The 20,896-nt window shown below is 36.7% G+C and overlaps 2 protein-coding genes across 5 annotated transcripts; both read right to left on the reverse strand.

Moving 5' to 3' along the window:
• Positions 1-1,856: 1,856 nt before the first annotated feature.
• LOC149892567 (uncharacterized) lies at positions 1,857-4,817 on the reverse strand. The gene is made up of 2 exons (XM_090078479.1): positions 2,517-4,817; positions 1,857-2,431 (listed from the first exon to the last, which is right to left on the reverse strand). The coding sequence occupies exons 1-2, from the start codon at positions 4,333-4,335 to the stop codon at positions 2,427-2,429; spliced, it is 1,824 nt and encodes a 607-aa protein (XP_089934605.1). The 5' UTR covers positions 4,336-4,817; the 3' UTR covers positions 1,857-2,426.
• On the reverse strand, positions 2,560-20,803 carry LOC145182133 (uncharacterized). 4 transcript variants are annotated; one of them, XM_090078478.1, is made up of 5 exons: positions 18,813-20,751; positions 15,462-17,959; positions 14,451-15,251; positions 11,794-13,944; positions 2,921-11,122 (listed from the first exon to the last, which is right to left on the reverse strand). In XM_090078478.1, the coding sequence occupies exons 1-5, from the start codon at positions 20,579-20,581 to the stop codon at positions 4,491-4,493; spliced, it is 13,851 nt and encodes a 4,616-aa protein (XP_089934604.1). In that variant the 5' UTR covers positions 20,582-20,751; the 3' UTR covers positions 2,921-4,490. The 4 variants fall into 4 exon arrangements, with proteins under 4 accessions (XP_089934601.1, XP_089934604.1, XP_089934602.1 ...); XM_090078475.1 differs by lacking the exon at positions 14,451-15,251 and having other exon boundaries at positions 2,560-11,122; positions 16,905-17,959; XM_090078476.1 differs by lacking the exons at positions 14,451-15,251; positions 15,462-17,959 and having other exon boundaries at positions 20,179-20,803.
• Positions 20,804-20,896: the final 93 nt, after the last annotated feature.

The following is a 20,896-nucleotide window of genomic DNA, read 5'->3' on the forward strand; positions in this document are numbered from 1 at the left end:
TATTTTTAATAAATTAATAATAGAAATATATAACAGCAAAGAGCTTAGGAAGGTTTGATTCACAAAAGGACTTTGAACTTTTGTAATATTGATGCGAGCAACGAGCATTTTGGATCATGCAAATTCATGAATTTTTTTGGTACTGCAAATACTTTTTGTTTACTTTGCAAATAGCTTTTTGAAACATTATTGAAAATGGCATTTTTGTATTTGTGTTAATCGCTTGAAAAAGCCAACCGAAATTTCATAGTTTTGAGGGAAACATTAACCTAAATTTCTTGCACTTCATTTGCACTGGCATTTAAAAAATGCAATTATTTTGCCAAACATTTGAACGTTTGACCACGTTTATGCTTAAGGAACTTTTTTACTAAACATTGCAACCTTGATGATTATGCTAACTATGATGTTAATGCATCTGGTTCAACTGGATGGAAATGATGGCAATGATGATTATGATGATAACGTGATAATGCATCTGGTACAAATCTTAAGAAAAGAAAACTAAGTGCGAAAATAGAATTATTTACAAAAATGTTTAACAAAAAAAAACAATTTTTCCATAAAAACTTCACCAAAACTCACAATGTTTTAATGAAGCAAATAGAATCTTAGAAGAATTTTAAAAGAATCTTGGAATAGGTTTAAAACTTCTGGCAAAGGAAAAAAAAAATTTTGAGAAAATACTTGGAGATCATTTTTTTTAACGCAGAAGAATTAAAATTTTTATGTAAAAGAAACAAAAAATTATATTTTTTTAGATGATCTTTAATCTTAAATCATAAAAGATGATTTAAGATTAAAGATGATTTAATGAAATCCCTAAATTTAAAAAAAACAAAACAATTCAACTGATTCCTCTAAAATCAAAGAGAACTCACTGGAACCTGCAAACATGTAAAATAGTTAAGATTATTCGAACCCAAAAGTGAAACACAAACAAAAAAGAAATAGCTGAAGAAGTTCACGGAGTATTTTTTGTTCTTCGAATGTTTTCAATAATATTTTGTCTTAAGACCTTTTTTCATGTTTCGTTCAAAAACGTTTTTTACGGTCTCAAATTTACATTCCGGTGACCTTTTAGTTATGAAATTTTGAAAGTGTCTATGAATTGATTGAGAACTTGTGATCTATAAAAAGAAATCAAAGATTGATCCAGATAAGTCAGCCTACGATTCATCTCACCCGTGAGCAACTATATTCAATCTCGACAGGTAATAAATACGCATGACAATCGGAATCAGTAAGAAAAATTGATAGTGTGTATAATATTTTTACAAGATTCGCAGATGAAATTTTTTGGCCGTATTAAAAAACGGAGAGAAAAAATCCAAAAAACGTTTTAAAAAGGCTTGCGTTTAGCATCACCTGCTTTACTTAACCATGGTTTTAAAATCTTTTTGAAACCTGGTTCTCATATAAAAAAATAAAATTAACTCCAAACGCCAACACTATAGGTATGTAATCATGGTTTTCCGCGGACAGAATTATATGTAGGTAGAGTGGGGGCTTGGGGCAAAATTGAAGCATGTTATGTAAATTGTGATTATACACGTGTAGTAGGAGTGTTACATCTCGGGCAAGGGATTTGAGGGAGACGGGGGGAATATGTTTTAATAGGACTTTCTAGAAAATTCTTTTTTTCCTGTGGGAAATTTGCTACCTATGCAAGTCCTTTAATACAAAAGTAACAGCAAGTAATGCGCAATATTTTTTTTTGAAAATTCGGAAAAGATTTAAAAAGTTCTGTGTGCGTCTGTTTATAGTTGCGGTGGTGCAGAATGTCTTAATGGAGAAAGTGTTTCAAGTTGCGGTGGTGCAGAATGTCTTAATGGAGAAAGTACCAAACTTAAATATTTTTAGGAGAGATTTCCAAATAATATTCTTAAAAACTAAAAACACATCAAAAAGCAAAACAAAAACAACTAAACAAACGATGAAAGGTTGTTGTAAAAATATAAATATATATGCTGCACGAACATAAAAAGAAAACTTAAATCAGAACTTTTTTTGAATCAGAATATGTACAAAGCAAGTCAAAGCGAGTCAAAAGGTAAATTCCAAAAACCTCGGTTTTTTTAGACAAAAAACTTACAGTTCATATAACAGGTAAAAATAAAAAAACTTGGAGCGTCAAAGCAGAACTTTCTAGATAACGATTTTAAAACAAAACCGAATCGCCACAAGCGATAAACAAAATACGTAACGTATCAAAGACAAATAACTTCAGCTGAGTAATATCAGAGAGAGAGAGCAAGAGTGTTCAAGCTTCTTCAACTTCCTAAAACTTGAATCGATAGGATTTGTATGAACAAGTTGTTAATGCATAAGCACTCTACGGATTGGATTTCAATCCAATTATATCTACGGGATTTCGTTTGCAATTTATTTGGGCTGGTTGCATTTGCATATTTATCTCTCTGCTGCTACCCTAAAAATTAGTTATCATTTTTAATTTTACCCAACATTAAAGTAAAATATAATTACATTTTTTATGTTTCCCTGGTCTTACTTACCTTTTCTCGACGTAAGAGAGCTTTTTGGTTTCGCTATCTTTGATTTTTCTGTTGATATATGCACGTGAACTTCCGGTTTTTCTTCATCCTCATCATCTTCGTTTCCTGATGCAAATGAAGATATTGGACCAATGGGAAGCAGAGACTTATTGTGTTCATAGTTAAAAACCGGATGCGTTTGCTGCTTAGTTATAGCTTGCATATAAGTAGGATTTGTCTTTCTGTTCAGAATCCAAAGCGGCTCAGGTTCAGTGTACTGTTTTTTTATAGCTTGGAAATCGTTCAAATCTCTCCCGCTGTGATACCTCTCGTTATCAATTACTTCATTAGAATCAATTGGAGGAAACCTTAACATGCGGTTCATCATAAAAGTAGCAGGCAGTTGATGTCGAACTCTAAGTTCATTTTCTTGTTCTTGTTGTTGTTGATTTGCAATCTCATTCATTGCTGCTGATATTTTTTGCTGCTGGATGAACTCTGCTTCTTGCAGTTCGCGAATTGCTTTGCCTTCATAAATTTGTCTTGTTTGCTCTTGCTCTTGATCATCCATCATGGCCTTTGAAGCTGTTTCCTCTGCAGTTCTTTGTTGGTCTGGAGATTCTTTGACTTGATTTAAATAATCATCGCTTTGTTGACCCTGGGTGGTTTCTTGTTGTTGAAGCATTTCATCTTTCTCACTCTCTTGATTGTTAAAATTTGGAAATGGAAAAAATTGGTTTGCAATTGGTGTTTGACCAAAAATTCCTCGAGGCGAACCTTCCAACTGAGATTCCATTTCTGGGAAAAAACGTCTATTTTGAATTAATCCGTGGCGCGATTGGAAAGGTAATGGTTCTGGATATGAACTTTGTGGTCTTTGAAACATCATTCTTTGACCCCTAAGGAAATTTACGGCTTCTGGTACATTAGGATTGCCATTAAACATCTGTGCATTGCGGTGTTTCTGCATAACGCTTTGAAAACTATATCCATTATTGGGTCTTTCAAACTCCTTCATAACCGTTTGCTCAGGCACTTCCATAGCAGCATTTTCTTCAATAAACTGTGCTGGCGATGCTCTATGCATTTCAATAACTTGTGGGGATGACTGGTAAGAAACTGCAGCTCTGTTATTGAATCTACTCCGGATGTTAGGCCTTCTATGATGGCCAGGAGGCATTGATGGAGAAAAATCTGCATATTGCTGAGATGATGTAGAAACACTTTCCAAATTGTTGTTCGGTGTTTCGTGCTCTTCAGGCATAGGACCAGGGAAAATGTCGAAAGCTTTGCTATTTAGCCCCAGTATTTTTTGTGTTTTTTGGCCAGCCGCAGCTCTTAGCATTTGAAGAATAGGGTTCATTTCAGCCTTTTTTCCGAGCACAGTTGTCCGCGCTACAGGGTTTTCAATGTCCCATATGCTTCTTTTGTTGAGTTTAAGAATTTTATCTCTTTTTTGAGATACTTTTTCGATTGAATTTATCTCATGAGTTATTCCAGGGTTGTTTTCTGCTCTCGCAGGAACAAGTATTTCTTCATCAGTCACAAACCTTTTTTGTGTGGAACTAAGCGGCATATTTTGATCAGGTATTTTTTCACGCTTTTCTGTTTCAATAGAAACATGTATTCGTGGCTTATAATTATCGGGTTCTTCCTCGCTATTTTCGAGATCACCTAAACTATTTTGAACTAAATCTGCATTGTGGTTACTCTCAAACCTTCGCTCCCCTGGGAAATCAGAATATTTTTTGAAAGGGTGAAAACGATTGAAAACTGCCAGCTGTGGTTTAAAAACGTAGCCGTACTGATTTTCAAACCGTTCCGAAAATGGCTTCCCCATATGTTGGGTGTCATACGGAGAATAGTAATTAGTTTCTCGTTTTTGTTTTCTTGTCGGTAATTTTATTATATATTTAGAAGCAGTCTCTCTATGAGGGACCTCTAACCCATAATTAACGGCCTCAGATTGCTCAGATCTTTTAACCTGAGACCGCTCTAGAATAAAAAATGATTCTGTTTTTGATTTCGTGGGTTTGGAACGTTTGAGACGGATCTCTTTCCAACGACGTCGATATTTACAGAGGTTTTATGGTGTCTGCGTTGTGGTTTAAAAAAAATATTCGGATTAAACTGGGGAACATCTTGACGCATTTGGTAAGGATTAAAATATGGAATTTGTCGTTTTTTTCTTTTAGCTACATCATTTTCCTCGCCTTCGTAGTTATCTTTACGATGCAGTCTTGTTCCCTTAATGATTTTGAGAAGTGGTTTTTCAATACTTTTTCGTTTGCTTTCTTTAGCTACTACTGCTTGTTTTTTTTCAGTATGCTGCTCTACTCTATTTTCAGAATCTTCCTCTTCTTCGTCGTCATTTTCTGCACTTTCTTCGTTTTCTTGAAGGTTACTTTCCACGCTTGAAGGAATGAGATTTCTTCCGAATGCTTCCTCGCTTCCAGGCTGGGCAGAATACCCTGAGTCAGAAGAACCCATAGCAACCTGGTTGTTAGAACTATCAACAAATTGTTGCTCTCCATCACTTAACTGTTGTTGCTGAATAGCTGGCTCTTGAAACATGAGACCTTGTTCATTTGAAAGTTGATCTCTGCCTTGTCCACTCAAATATTGCCCTTCTCCGACTTGATGTTGATCCGAATTATCCATACTCTCTAACATGGAGTTTCTTTGATGATTCGTTAGTTCGGAAACAGTTCCACCCATGCCCTGATTGAAATCTTCTATACGTGGTCCAGACATGTAAGTGTTACCCTCACCATGAGTACTATCGCTTTCTCCGGCGGCGTAACCTTCTTGATGTTCTTGTTCTGGGGCTCGAAAGAACCCCATACCTCCTTGATACATAAATCTGTGTTCAGGAACTCCCACATAAGTGCCAGCATTTGTTACCATTGAACCCATGTGGGTTAAACGAGCAGCTGGATGCATCATAAATGTATCGTGAGATTTAAGAATAGGTTGGCTAACAGCCGGTGGTGGTTGATGAAAAATCAAAGGAGGTTGGTGGTAAACAACAGCAGGACGGTGAACAATCACTGGTGGTTGATGGTAAATAATTGGTGGTCTGCGGATAACTAACGGAGGCCTATGTACTATTATCGGTGGTCTGTGGTAAATTTCGGGAGGTGGATGATAGATAACAGGAGGACGCTTAACAATTATATCATTTTTTTTACTGGCAGCTCCTTTTTTCTTGTCCTCGCTATCTTCAATTTCTGTTTTTTTTGTTGCTCTACTATTGCTTTTGTTTGATAAGCTTTTATTTCTTAATTTTTTCTTTTTATTGATTTTACCGACAGACTTCGCGGATTTAAGTTTCTTTTCAACACTTACAACGTTTTTTCGGTACCGTTTATGTGTTTTTTTATGGTGCTTTTTAAGCTTTGCTACTTTTGACTTTCCCAAACCAGCAACATTGTACCCTGATTGTGGTTCGTTTCCTATTTTTTCCTGTGCATTTTTTAGACTGACAGAAGACCCCAAAATATCTGGGTTTACATTGATGGTGTTGTCATTTAAAACGCCATTTTCTGCAACTTCAGGCTCGTCTTCATGTGAATCATCAAGTACTCCAGGCTCTTGTGTTTGCTCCTGTTCATGGTCACTTTGACCAATGAACCCGTTTAAAGGTGTTGAATTGGCACCTTGCATAGTATCTTCATTGGTAAGTTGGTTCGAATTTGTTTCATATTCGTTTGATGCTTCTTGCAAAGGCATATTATAGGCTGGATAAGAATGAGCAAGTATTACTCCACCAACATGCTGTACGTTACTACCGATATGGTGGTATTGAGGATGTGTTACATATGCATCGTGTGACTTCATTATAGGTTGATGTATATGGGGTGGAGGAGTATAAAATATAACAGGAGGTTGATGATAAACAATATTAGGTCTGTGAATAACAACATCAGGACGATGAACGACAACGGATGGTCTGCTGATGATAACATCTGGTCTGTGAACTATCAAGTCCGCGCGGTGATAAATTTCGGGAGGTGGATGATATATTATTGGGGGTCGAAAAACAACCACCCTATGTCTTTTTATACTGTTTTGGGATTTATCTTCAGGATTGCTACTTTCAACCAAAAATCGTTTAAAGGCATGCTCGTCTTCGTGACCACAATGACCACCTAAACAATTAAATCCGTGTCCGCCTAAACCATGACCATGTCCTTCAAAATGATGACCTCCTCCATAACCACCTTCATCATCATGATGTTCACCACCATAACCACCCCCTTCTTCTCCATTTTCATGACTTCCACCTCCGCAGTATTCATGATCATCACCGCAATCATGTGAGTTATGAAGATCATGATTTTCATAGTAACCAGCTGGAACAATAGTTCCTCCATCAGCATGCTCAATCTGAGAACCAACATGCTCATGTTGGTCATGTGTAACATACATATCATGAGAAACAACTCTTGGGCGATGTACAACTGGCCCTGGTTGATGGAAAACAACAGGTGGCTGATGATAAATGACAGCAGGTCGGTGAACTAAAACGGGAGGTTGGTGTATAACAACAGATGGTCGATGGATAACAATGTCAGGTCTGTGAACGATAATGTCTGGTCGGTGGTACAACTCTGGACGTGGATGAAAAACAATATCTGGTCTTTGAACTACAATATTTTGTTCATCCGCATGATGATGGTGATGATCATTATGATGTTCCCATGTGTTTTCATGTCCATGCCCCCAACCATGATCTCCCCAGTTACCAGCTTGATGACCCGAAACTCCACCATGGCCAATAATACCACTACCAAGGTGATGCCCAATAATGTCCCCGAAACCGTTATGACCAAATGATTCTTCGCCGTGATGTTCTGAGACATCCGAAGCGCAGTGACCATTATGGCATTCTGGGCAATGTGATCCTTGGCAATCTCCACCCATTCCTTCTTCACCACCATAACCAAAATCTCTCTTAAAGCCTGTTATATTTTTTAACTTTTTCTTCGATTTTCTTTTTGAAACTTTGTTTTTTTTAGATCCACTACACTGTGGTGCATCAGGATTTTCTTCGCAAGACACATCTCCTGATCTCAAATTTAGATCTCCGACTGAATTAGTCACTTGTCCAACAGGATTCGTAATACCTGTATAATCTTGCTTATAATTTCCTATTGCATTTATATCCTCATGAGTTACATCTGTATTTAAAAAACTGTTATTAAGGTTTCTACCGCTTTGAATAAGAGGACTTTCTAAGTTACTACTAGCTTGGTTTTCTGCTGTTCTATCGCTTGCAGATAAATAATTCATACCATCCACTCCATTGTTTCCTTGGTCATTGAAATTTAGAGATTGATTAAGACTTCCATGTCCGTTGAACAAGCTATGATGTCCGTTTATAGGAAACGCTTGAGTGTCATGGTAGTTTCCTTGATCCAAAATATTCGAATTTGTTTCTAAAGGAGAACCTATTTGTTCCTGAAGATTTGTATTTGTGCCAATATGTTCTAAATGTGATCCAACTTGGATAGGCACCTGCTTCATTGCATATATGTCATGAGATTCATGAACCGGTTGGTTGATAATTGGATTAGGTTGATGTAAAATGATGGGTGGTTGATGTATAATTACTGGAGATTTGTGAACAACAACTGGAGGCCTGTGTACAACAACAGAGGGACGATGAATCACAATATCTGGACGATGAACGATTACATCGGGTCTGTGAACAATTTCCGGTTTAGGGTGATATATTATATCTGGTCTGTGTATTACAGTAACGTGATGTTTTTTAATCGAAGTTGTTTGGTTATTTCTCTTTGGTATATGTGACCTGGCATCATCATCTTCAGTATCAGGAACTTGTGGTGCAAATCCAATTGGACCAATAAGGTGCTCATGACCAACTGGTTCTCCGCCAAAATTATGACAGTCGTAACCGTTGCAGTTATTATTGTTTCCGATGCCTATGTGATAATCGTTTTCTGCAGTATCATGACCAATACCAAAGTTGGATGCAACTCCTCCAACTTCATGACCTCTCTCCATCATAATGTGACCAGCATTTATAGGTTCTCCGTATACATGAGGTCCGTTAATTGCATGTGGTGTGAGTTCGAGGGGGTATTCATGTCCTAAGTTTTCAACATGCGATTCAACGTGTACAGGATAAGTATTCTGAACAAATAAATCATTTTGATGATGAACAGGCTGATGCATCATGGGGTGAGAATGATGAAAAACAATTGGTGCCTGGTGAATAACCATCGGAGGTTTGTGAACAATAACGGCAGGTCTGTGAATTATAACGTCTGGTCGATTGATAACAACATCAGGTCTATGGACTATTATATCTGGTCTGTGAATGACTTCTGGTCTTTGGTGGAACACTACATCAGGTCGATGAATGACCGTCACATGATGTTTTTTTGATGAACTTTGAACTTTCGACTTTTTCTCGAGATCATTATCAAGTTCAGTGTGATTTGATGGATCTGTGATTTCTCTTTTCACTTTATTCTTGTTCTTGTTATTCTTCTTCTTCTTTTTGTGTCCTTTATGACGTGCCACTACAGATTTACTTGAAGAGTTTTCAACGTTTTTATTTTCTTTTTTTTCTTCTTGAAAGTGAGCTTGCGTTGGAATGGGTGATGTGTTATCAAAATCTTGGGAGATCTCCGTATTAGTCCCTTCATCTCCGAGATTGTAATCCAAAACATTGTGATGAGCTTGAGGACCAAAGTTACTGTTTATATTGTTAGAAAATCCATGATCACCAATTAAGTTACCTTCATTGGTTATTTCACTGTGAATCGCTCCATTACTATCATGATTATGACATCCAAAGCCATGATTGCCGTGGCCACAGTTATCGTTTATCACATTCCCATAATTTAACAGATTTTCTGCTCCGTATTGATGGTGACTTAAATTATTTATTTCTTTTCCATCTTTGAATGGCGCACCAACATAATAACCTCCTGGGGTTGTTAAATGACCAGTGTGTTCCAAATGAGAACCGACATGCTCATGGCTGTTATGTAGTAAGTAATGATCATGAGAAACAGCTAAAGGTCTATGCACAACTGGAGGTGGTTGATGGAAGATGATAGGCGGCTGGTGTACTATTACAGCAGGCCTATGAACAAGAACGGGAGGTTGGTGAATTACAACTGATGGTCTGTGAATAACGACATCAGGGCGGTGAACTATAATATCAGGTCTATGATAAAGTTCTGGTCTGGGATGAAATATGACATCTGGTCGATAAAGTACTGTTGCGTGTGCTCCTGCAGGGTGATGCTTGTTGTATCCGTATTCGTGTTCGTAACCATTGTGACCACCGTACCCATCAATAAATCTTTCATTTCCATCATGAAGCGATTCTGAATCACTGAACCCGTCTCCATGACAATCAGAACCTTCACATCCCATATATTCTGAGTCGCCATGAAAATATTTGTCAGCATGTTGATTGTCATCAGCATGAGGATTACTTGTAAAAACTGTACCTGAGAAGCCTCCATGATTACCAGCACCAAGAACTTGTTTTTTAATAGCAGATACTTGATTTGATTTCTTCTTTGGAACTTTTGATTTAGTCCAAGGATGCTCTTCTTCTGGAACGGGATACTTATTGGAAATTACCGAACCAGTTGTAAAAGGGTTACCAAAATTACTATTTGGTTCTTCTCGTCCAAAATCAACCACTTGATTGTCCGCAGGGACAAGAGGTTGTGAATTAACATTACCTTGAGCATAGCTGCTATCTTCCTCTGGAGAGAACATTCCTGCAGCATACTGATTTCTTACAGGACTTTCATAATCTGCACCAATGTTCTCAATATTGTTAGGAGTTATGTCAACCCCAGCATTAGGGCCTGTGCCCCAACCTTCAGCAGGAAGACCATTGTTGTAAGCGGAGGGCCCTTGAATGCCAAAATCATGATCTTCATTAGGCTCAGAATTGGATATCCCTGAGTTAGCTTCTTGAAGCATATTTTCTTCGTTTGGAAAGTTAGCCGGCGGACCTATATTTTCTACATGTTCTACATTGGATACCTGAGCTATAGTTCCTCCAGAGGGAAATACACGTGATCCAATTCTATGTGGATAACTGTGAGTAACATACAAATCATGAGAAACAGCATTTGGCTGATGAACAACGGGAAGAGGAGTATTGAAAACTACCGGAGGTTGATGATACATAATAGCAGGACGATGAACGACTACCGGTGGACGGTGTACTATAACTGACGGTCGATGAATTACAATATCTGGCCTATGAACAATCAAAGGAGGTCTGTGCACAATTTCTGGGGCTTGATGATAAATAATATCAGGTCTGCCCACAACAACTCTATGCCTTCTATTTGGGCGCTGATGATGATTTTTTTGAGAGTGCAAATGTACAGATCTTCTGTCGCGATTGTTATCTTCTTCGTTTTCGTTTTTTTGTTCAGTATTCATTTCTTTTTTTGCTATAAAAGTTCTTTTAAAAGGTGGCGGCTGTTGACTGCTAAAATCTTCTGCACCTAGATGACCAATAGGACTATTTTCTTCTCCTGATACTCCGCCAGACATTCCACCCATCACAGCTTGTTGTTCAGAAGATGAAGACTCGCTGAAAGAGCGTTCATAACCTAAAAGATAAAAACAACAGTTTAAAGAAACTTGAAAGAACGCCATCCGCCATGTTGTTTTTTTTTAACGATTATATTAAATTTTCTTCCTCCAAAACTATTTCAGCAATTTTCATTTAAAAAGTAATAATTTTTTTATTCAGTAAGTCACTTTCAGGTGTTTGCCACAATTTTATTTCACCGATGTTATATATAGCTGTGAAGCTTGCTAAAAATATGTCTGCATAAAACATAATGTCTTCATAAACATGTGTTCATAAACATAATGCCTGCATAAACATGTTTGCATAAACATAGTGTCTGCATAAACATAGTGTCTGCATAAACATAGTGTCTGCATAAACATAGTGTCTGCATAAACGTAATGTCTGCATAAGCGTAATGTCTGCATAAACATAGTTTCTGCATAAACGTAATTTCTGCATAAACATAATGTCTGCATAAACATAATTTCTGCATAATCATAATGTCTGCATAAACGTAATGTCTGCATAAAAAACTTTTTGCACTACTAACTTTGTCTTTTCTATAAAATACTGCATTCGAACAACAGATTCTGCTGCTACTTTCATATTTTATTACGAAACATGCTAGTTATTAGTGTTTTAAATCAAAACTTTCTGAAACCCATGCACTGCTTTTTAAAAGGCATTAAATTCCATTGGTGTTACCTTGTGGACCGAATCCCTCATTTGGCCCTGTTTGACCTTGATTATTTTGATTAATTCCATTAGCAGGGTAACCGAACTGCTGCTCAGGATGATTAAACTGTTCAGGCAATCCTCTTTGACCAAATTCAGGATTTCCGAAATTTCCTTCTGGATGGTTGAAATTATTTAATTGATGGATTTCACTTGGTGCTCCAAAATGCGTAAAATCGCCGTTTGGATGATGTTCAACTCCGCCTGCATGTGGAAAATCTTGTTGCTCGTGTTCAAATGGTTCTTCGTCATGCATATTCCCTGGTGGCTGATCATAGCCTTCTGCACCGCGGCCATTAGGTAAAGACATAATAGGTTCGTGACCTTCACCACTTTCGGGATCTGCATAAGGAACACGTCCATTACCAAAACCATGGTAACCACTTGGTGGTGCCGGGCCGTATCCAGTTGTACCGTAATATGGCGAATGCGGGTAGTTGATGATTGGACCGTGTGGGACTCCTACATAACTTCCAACTTTGTTAACAACCGAACCCATGTGAGTATAATATGCGGAAGGATGAAACTTAAACGTATCGTGAGAAACAAGTAGAGGCTGTTGAACGGCTGGAGGAGGTTGATGAAAAACCAAAGGTGGCTGATGGTAAACAACAGCAGGTCTGTGCACAATTACAGGCGGTTGATGGTAAATTATTGATGGTCTATGTATAAGTAACGGTGGGCGGTGAACTACAATATCAGGTCGATGATATATCTCTGGAGGAGGATGGTAAATAATCGGAGGACGACTTACAACAACATCTTTTTTTTTTTTTTTAGAGGTTTTAAAGTCTTCTAAAGTGTTATTTTTAAGACTTTCAGAAGTAGAAATTTCAAGCGATGAATTGCTTTGTGCAACATTCGGAATCAACGATCTTAAATTTTTTTCAACGAAACCTTTGCCTCTTTTGCTTGATTTTTCACATATGCAATCTTTTTTATCTTCACAATCACAATTTGAATGATGGATGTAGGGTTCGACATGGTAATCATGAACGTGGTGCGTTAAAATTCGATGATGATGGACTACTGGATGAACAACAATAGGTGCTTGATGCACAACAACTGGAGGTTTATGAACAATAACTGGGGCTTGATGGTAGACAATCGGTCGCCTGTGAACAATTATGGGTGCTCTGTGGATGACAATATCAGGCCGATGAATAATATCTGGAGGCTGTGGAACAACAATATCTGGGCGTTTGTAAACAGTGGTTTCATGGTTACTGTGTGGTTCGCTAAACTCATTCATACCGTAATTGTTAAATTCATGGTTATCGTCACCATTGTTATGAAAACCATTTAACTCTTGTTCAACACCTAAACCAAACTCACGATCCCTATCTTCATCCCAATGTCCTCCGTTATACCCATTATCTCCGCCTTCAAATGTTGCATGACTATTACTAAATATTGGATGTCCATTATTAAACCCTTCGCCGAACCCATTGTGCCCATAGCCATAATAATCGTTTGAGTGACATCCAGGGTCACAATTTGTTCCACAATCTATACAACGTTTAAAAGATTGACTGCTAATACTAACTTCGTTAGCAGCACCTTCGACTTCAGATCTTTGATGTTTTTTTCCATCTATATGATGTTTTCTATTAAATTTATGATGATGTTGTCGCGGTGAACACAAGCAATCGTTTTTATACTCGTCAGAACAGTCGCAAGCCTGAGAATGGTGATATAACTGGTAGTCATCTAAGTGATGCAATAGTACTCTATGCCGGTGTAACACAGGATGCACTACAACTGGAGATTGGTGGACAACTACCGGTGGTTTATAAACAACTACCGATGGTTCATGATTATAAACTATTGGTTTCTTCACGTGTCCGTTAAAACTTTGTGCTTCAGAGACTAATCCAGCATAATTGTTTCTGCATAGAGGATCACAATAACTGCCACATGCAGAACATCTGAGACCTCTCTTTGTATTTTCTTCTACATTTGTCCGAGAAGACGGATTTTCAGCATTGAGCTTTGCTTCCGCGTTTACGTCATCTTTAGGCAATGTTTCTTCTCGAAAGTGTGTGTCGGTGCCGTGATTTTCATTCTCTGAGTAATCGATCGGCTCAACATCGCTACTAAGGCTATTGACGAGCGAGCGATCTATAAAAAATATAGGAAAAATACGTTGCCTTTTTTTTTTTTACACGGGAAAACTTAAAGAAATTGCTTAGGGTTAATTGCGGATTATTTTTTGCAAAATTTACCAAGTCATGATGCTTTATAATCAAAAAATAAATTTGCCGTCGCATTTTTAATGTTTTTTTTTTTTTTCTAAAAAATTCTTTTTTATTATCAAAACAGGGACTAAAATTGTTACTTTAGGCAAAATTATTTTTCCTATATCTTAAAGCATGCATGAAATGGAAAAAATAATCGTAAACAATCATTTCATTTAAAAAGCAAGACTGCAAAAAAACATCCCAAAAATTTTTAACTTCTTAGTTTTAGAGAATCGCTCAAAACTAAACTATTCATGCTTTTTTTCTTCTAGAAGATTTTTCTTTCATTTTTATTCTGAATAAAAAGCTGCTAAAAACCTATAGCGTTTTCTTAAACAAAAAGAATAAAAAATCCGATCAAATGTAAACTTATTAAATGTCACACACCTCTATGACTATTTGTCTGTGCGTTATATGTGATTGCGTTTCTTAGAGTGTGAAAGTGAGGTTGGGTAACTTTGTGTGTCAAGTCACTGACGTCTCTTTTAACTTTAACGTTTTTTTGCTCGTGTTTTTTTTTTGTTTTTTTTTTCTTGTATGAATTTGTGGGAACTGAGAACCGTGTGTAACCAGCATAGTTTTCAGCTCCGTTATTATCATTTTGAGAAAAAATATTGGATGTTTTCATAGATAAGTCATGAACTTCGTCATTAGCCGTACCAACCGTCTCTCTGTTAATTGAAGCATACGTATTGTAAGAATTGATTTGGCTGTTTTTATCATGGTTGTTGTCATCTAAAAATGCTGCATGATCTACTGTAATGGAAGGGTTAGTTTGCTCTAAATCTGCTATGCTTTCTGTCTGCTCTAAACGATTATAATTAGACTCAAATTCAGGTTTTTTCAAAACGGTGTTAATGTTTTCTGGAACTCTTTCTGTTAATAAATGGTCAATCGTTGCTTCCTCAACTCCAAACCTATTCGCAGTTGTAGGATTTACAATACCAGCTGTAGGCATTTGACTCGCAAAATTGTAGTCAGAAAATGGTTCATGAATAGGTTGGTGGACTTCAAGGGGGGATGAATGAAAAATAACATCTGGTTGGTGGTAAAGAATAGATGGTCGATGAATAACCACAGGCGCTTGGTGAACAATAATTGGTGGTCGATGAACAAGTAATGGCGGTCGGTGAATTATAAGATTTGGACGAGTCACAACTTCAGGGGGAGGATGAAATAAAACGCTAGGCCTATGAACAACTATATCATGTCCACGTTGCTCATTGACATGAATTTCGATATTCTTTGTATTTTCATTGTCTTTCTTAGTATTAACAACATCTTGAAAATTAGTTAAGTAAGGACTTATTTTATCAACGTATTCAAAAGAATCGTCGTTCAAATTTTGTCGCTTTATTCCTTTTGTTTCCTTTGTTTGATGTTTTTTTCTTTTGTGGGTGTTTTCTGTAATTGACCTCTTGTATATCATTTGATTGCTACTTGCTGCGTCGCCATCCTGTATAGGATTATAGGGCTCGGATAAGGCCTGCACAGAAGGATTATCAATTGCATTATTCATAACTGATTGATCCGTATCTGAGTTACTAAATGTGTTTTCCAGACTTCTACCACTCAAAGAGTTGAACGAGTTCTTATTCCCAATTATTTCATTTGACAAAGCTCCTGAACCATCACCATTGTTCGCCATATTTTGCACTTGAGGATATTGGTTATCTTCGTTGCGACTATTTTCTTCTGTCACCCCCTGATAATTTGCAAAAGCATTGAAGTTAGATTGCTCATTACTTGGAAAGTCATTTGATGCAGATGTATCTTGCAAAGGCTCTTGCTGAGAAGATTTCTCTTCGATTGAAGAGCTTTCAAATAATGGGCTTCCTAACTGAGTTAGAAGTCTAGGTGGACCAATATAATGATGTGCTGTGCGTAGAATTGATCCCATATGCTGTGCAACAAAACTAGGGTGTACAACAAAAGTGTCGTGCGAGTATAGAAGTGGTTGCTGCACTGCCGGTGGAGGTTGATGAAATATAATGGGGGGCTGGTGATAAACGACAGCTGGCCTATGTACTATAACTGGAGGTTGATGATATATAATGGGTGGACGATGTATAACAATTGGAGGTCTGTGTATTACAATATCAGGCCTGTGATAAATTTCCGGGGGAGGGTGATAGATTATAGGAGGTCTATTAACGACAACATCTTTCTTTGTGCTTTTATGATCCGTTGCATTTTTTTCTGTTTCTCTCCTAATTCTTGAAATTAATTTGTTTTCTTTCTTTGAATGAATAAATTTTCTGAAATAATTTTTTTTAGAATGGATGGAAGATTTTCTTGAGCTTTTTGAGGTAAAAATTGGATTTAAAGTCGGCTCCGGAGTTTTTATTTCACTATTTAGAGGTTCATTAAACTCTTCGTTAGAGCTACTGATGGTATTTAGTTCATCTGAATTAAGAGCAGCATCCAAGTTTGGTAATGTATTTAGGTTATTACCATCTTCAAAACCATTTAATGAACTATTTATTTGATTTCCCAGAAAATTTCCTGGCATGGGATATCCTGCAGCTATGCTAGACCATACTCCTCCGTGTGTTAGAGAAGAACCTATGTGTTTAAAAGATGTTCTTGGTGTCCAATGGTCTTCAGAGCTTAAAAATGGTTGGTGAACTACCGGATGTGGTTGGTGAAAGACTAAAAGTGGTTGCGTATAAATGATAGGTGGTCTATGAACAACTACTGGAGGCTGGTGGTATACAATGGGTGGGCGTTGTATGACTAAAGGCGGTCTATGCAAAATAATCGGTGGCCTATGATAAATTTCAGCTGGGGGATGGTAAACTATCTGCGGTCGTCGAACAATAATGTCGTTTTTTTTCTTACCTTTTGAAAGAATGCTTTGTTTCCGTTTCAAGCCTAAGACATTTTTGTTCTTTATAAAGCTCAGTTGTGATTTTTCTCTGCTGGCTTCAGTGAGATGACCTATTTCCGATTTCTTTGTAACATTTCGCGGATTTTTGTCAGAAACAATCGTACTTAAGCGTTTCTCTTCATTAAACAAGTTATCAAAGCTTATTGCTTTACTCTTACTAACCTCGATGAAAAGATTTTTAGGTTTGCTGTATTGGTCTGTTATGTTTGGTTTTTGATTATCATGCGTTGATATGTTTTTGTTTAAAGAGAAACCAGTTGTGTTTGTAAAATTTTCATTTGCTTTTAAATCTTCTATCGGTAGGCGATCTTTTTTATAATTATCTTCGTTCTTATACATTCTGCTTTGACCTTCCACTGGGACTTCATGTTTTTTATATCCATATCCATTATCTTGATTCTCGTTTTTCTTTCCGATTCGATCTTCCACTGGAATTTCATGTTTTAACCCATTTTTTTTTGATTCGGTAGGGTAAAGATCAGGTCTAGGCATATCTCCTATAGGAAGCACATCATTAAGTTTTTTATACATTTCTTCTTGCATTTGAGAAATTTTTGCGAATTCTTTATCTTCTTTAATAGCTTCTGCTTGTTCGCTAATTTCATCCATTTGGTCTCCGTGCATGCCTGGCAAACTACCTGGATTTTTTAATAAAGTTGAATCCGGCATATTTCCGCCTAATATTGACGCTGAATCTGGAACACCCATCGATCTATGAGCATCTAAACTCAAAGGGTCTGCATCAAATAAAGAGTTTTGCTTGAAAGCACTTCTTAATTCATTTTGGTCATCTCCTTCTCGAAACATAGATTGCTGTTCTGGTAAATCTCCAAATTCTCGAAGCGCTGGATGTTGTCCGGATCCTCTGTTAACATCGTAAGTTGTTCTTTGATCTGACGGGTCTTCGTCATTACGGAACTTAGAAAAGTCTTGATTTATATTCACATCATCAATTTGTTTTTGTGAAAATGGCATACCAAACTCAGATCTCTCCATTTGGTTATTTCTAAGAAAAAAGAGTTGCGCGATAAATCTCCGAAAATTCAACAAATTTTAACAAATTTCGAAAGGAACACATTTTTAAAAAATGGTGCATCAGATAATATTTCAAACTAATGACTTTTTCTTTGCTTTACTTTTTAAAAATACACATACAGGTGCAAAACTAGAAAGAGACCAGGAAAGGTGAGGGGGGCAATTGCCGTTTTCTGGATTTTTGTAAAATAATTAACTATCAACTTACATAGTTCTTAATGCTAGTATAACGTTTATACTTATAACGCAGTTGTTTGCTGTTGTTTTACAGTTTTTTTGCAATTGTTTTTTTTATTGAAGCGAATACTTTTGATGGCATTGAGAGAATTATTCAGTAAATAAAATATTCAACAAATCAAATATAAGTCACCGAACTCAATTAAAAATGGGTAAATTTTATAAAAAGAAGCCTTTTTTTTATTTTAATTTTATTTCACACGGTTTTATTTCTACAGATGAATTGACTAAATCTACTAAAATTTAGATACTTGAAGGAAAAATTTTTGAAAAATATATTTTTTATTTTCATGGGGTTATTTCATAACTTTAACACAGCTTAAGAACTTAATATAAGTTAAAATTTAATATAACTTAAGAACTTGTAATATGAAGTCTAAAAGAAATAAATAATTTAGAAATATAAATACGTTCTGCACCCCCTCCTCTCCCCACTCAGACAAATTCTTCTGGTTTCACCCAGTATATACATTCTTATTTTACTTCTTATATTTACATTTTAACTTCTTTATGTTGATTATTAGCCATAAATGTGAAAGTTTGAAAGTTTGTAAAAACATAAAATTTATTCAAATCATAAAACTTACTCGAACTTCCCTTCCTCCTTGAACGATCTTTTTTTCATACCAGTCAATCTAAAAAGGCCTGGTCTGTTCATGGATGATCGCATTACTTCATCAGAACGGCTTTTTGGCCTGCTGCTATAATGTGACATGAAATCAGAATGGTGATGTAGTTCAGATATACTCGGATCAAACTGGGCCTCAAAAAGCGGTTGATCATGATTATCAAATCGGTCAAAAGCACTTTTTGATTGCTGTTCTGCTTTCATTTCTAAATACGGATCACGAAAAGATAATTGTCTAAAATCTCTGGACAAATGATCACCGAGCAATGAACTATGATCTTGCCTAAAACTATTGAAATGAGATGCATCCTCTAATGGCACACGCTGCATCTCTCTAGAATCTGGAAATAGCCATCTGCTATGTTGGAACTTTTGTTCATCCGCCTCTAATTCTCGACGTTTTTCTTCTTGCGATTGAGCAAATTCTCGTAGAGTCGACAGGTGTATATTCTGAAGATGGTCCTGGGCCATTTTTTCACTTTCAGTTTGTAATGACTTACGTAAGTTTTCTGCCATTAAGTTTTCGCTATCGGGCAATGCAATGCCTGGGTTGAAACCATTTGCAGATATTCCAGAATTTAGTCTTGGATCTAAAGCCCCTTCTACATTAGAGCGAACATAACCAGGAGAAGAGATCCAACGTCCACCAAAATGATATTCGTAGGGACTAGGAAAACTTTCCCAAGACATGCTAATAGGCTGCATACCAAAAAAATGTGGATAATAGGAGTGAGGTTGATTCCATTCAAATCCGTGATGATGAAAATAGGAGCCAGTGTACCTTTCAGGTTCAAAATCTTCATGGTGATGGTGTCTATGATGATGACGATGATGGTGATGTCTATGATGATGTGGTCGCTGATGATAAAAATGCGTTTCGACTGGAGGAGGGGATGTGTATGCCTGTGGATCAAGAGAAACAGGACTAGAGAACGAGTGAGCTGAGTCTGGACGTGAAACTACTTGCAAAGAAGCAGGTTTTGCTTTGACTTTTACACCTGCTGAATTAGCATTAATTTCTAAATCAGCAGATTTATCGTCAATTTGAAAATGTGATGGAGCCCCCCCGTACTTTTCACTTTCGTTGTCAACAGATCGTCGTTTAATGTCAAGAGAGAGTTTATTTAGGTTAAGTTTAAATTGCGAATAGGGTTCAGTCGTGTATATCGTGTGCATTGTTGAGCGCTTAAGATCGTTAGGATTTGTATCGTAATTATCACTGTCACTTATACCCATCATTTCTCCGTGAATAATGTCAGTGCTAGCATCATAACGTTTTGTTATATCAGAATTAGCCATAGGGTGATCTACATTAGAATCCATACCTTGAAGTAAGCGAGCATCTTGATCATCTGTGTGAATGGTTGAACTTTCTTTTCCTGTAAGATTGTTTTGCGCTCTCGTCGATTTCGACCCCTTTTTCAGTTTTGTTTTCAAATGTTGAGTTTTCGTTTCTTTCTTTAGATTTTTACCGACAACTGATTTTCGATCTTCAGTCGGTGTACTATCGATCAATGAGTTGATATCATTGTTATTTTGTGACGGAACGACGATTTCTTCTCTTTTGTTGACTTCGTGGTTTTCGTACAAAGCATCACCGACATTTTCGTTTTCTTCTAAGTCTCTTTTAGATCGTTTTATTTGCCTATCATAGCTATTGTCTGATATTAATACATTTGTTAATGCTAATATTACTACCAACTTCAGCGAGCAACAAGTAATTCCCATAACTCGCTCGCATACAGTTTCTCAAACCAAAAATTGCGGTCAATTTTAAACGTTACTTGCAAACATAACAATTATTTTAATTTTTTTTTTAATTGTTATAAATTCAATTATCTTTAATTTTTTTAAATAATATAATTGTAACAGTAAAAAAAAAAATCGTTATAGGCATCAAGAACGTTTTCGGCATAACGCACAGGTGCACACAATTCGCTTCGCCTGAGTGAGCCATGTACTCAACCACCCGTAACATTCCGAATATTCATTGCGCTGTGCACCGACCAAATTAGCTCGATTGAAGATAATTAAAGGGGATTA

This window comes from Hydra viridissima, unplaced genomic scaffold (assembly GCF_058129835.1).
Source record: "Hydra viridissima isolate aposymbiotic clone 2 unplaced genomic scaffold, HvirCarnegie_v1 scaffold_2, whole genome shotgun sequence".
Classification (NCBI taxonomy): Eukaryota; Metazoa; Cnidaria; class Hydrozoa; order Anthoathecata; family Hydridae; genus Hydra; species Hydra viridissima.

What these genes read in the sequence shown, in the direction of transcription:
- LOC149892567 (XM_090078479.1), bottom strand. Translation starts at nt 4,335, where the DNA reads ATGGGGAAGCCATTTTCGGAACGGTTTGAAAATCAGTACGGCTACGTT.
- LOC145182133 (XM_090078478.1), bottom strand. Translation starts at nt 20,581, where the DNA reads ATGGGAATTACTTGTTGCTCGCTGAAGTTGGTAGTAATATTAGCATTA. An exon ending in AAGGAGGAAGGGAAGTTCGA is followed by an intron (nt 17,960 to 18,812) that starts GTAAGTTTTATG and finishes CTTTTTTCTTAG; the next exon opens with AAATAACCAAATGGAGAGAT. An exon ending in GAGGTCAATTACAGAAAACA is followed by an intron (nt 15,252 to 15,461) that starts CCCACAAAAGAA and finishes TTGTTCATAGGC; the next exon opens with CTAGCGTTTTATTTCATCCT.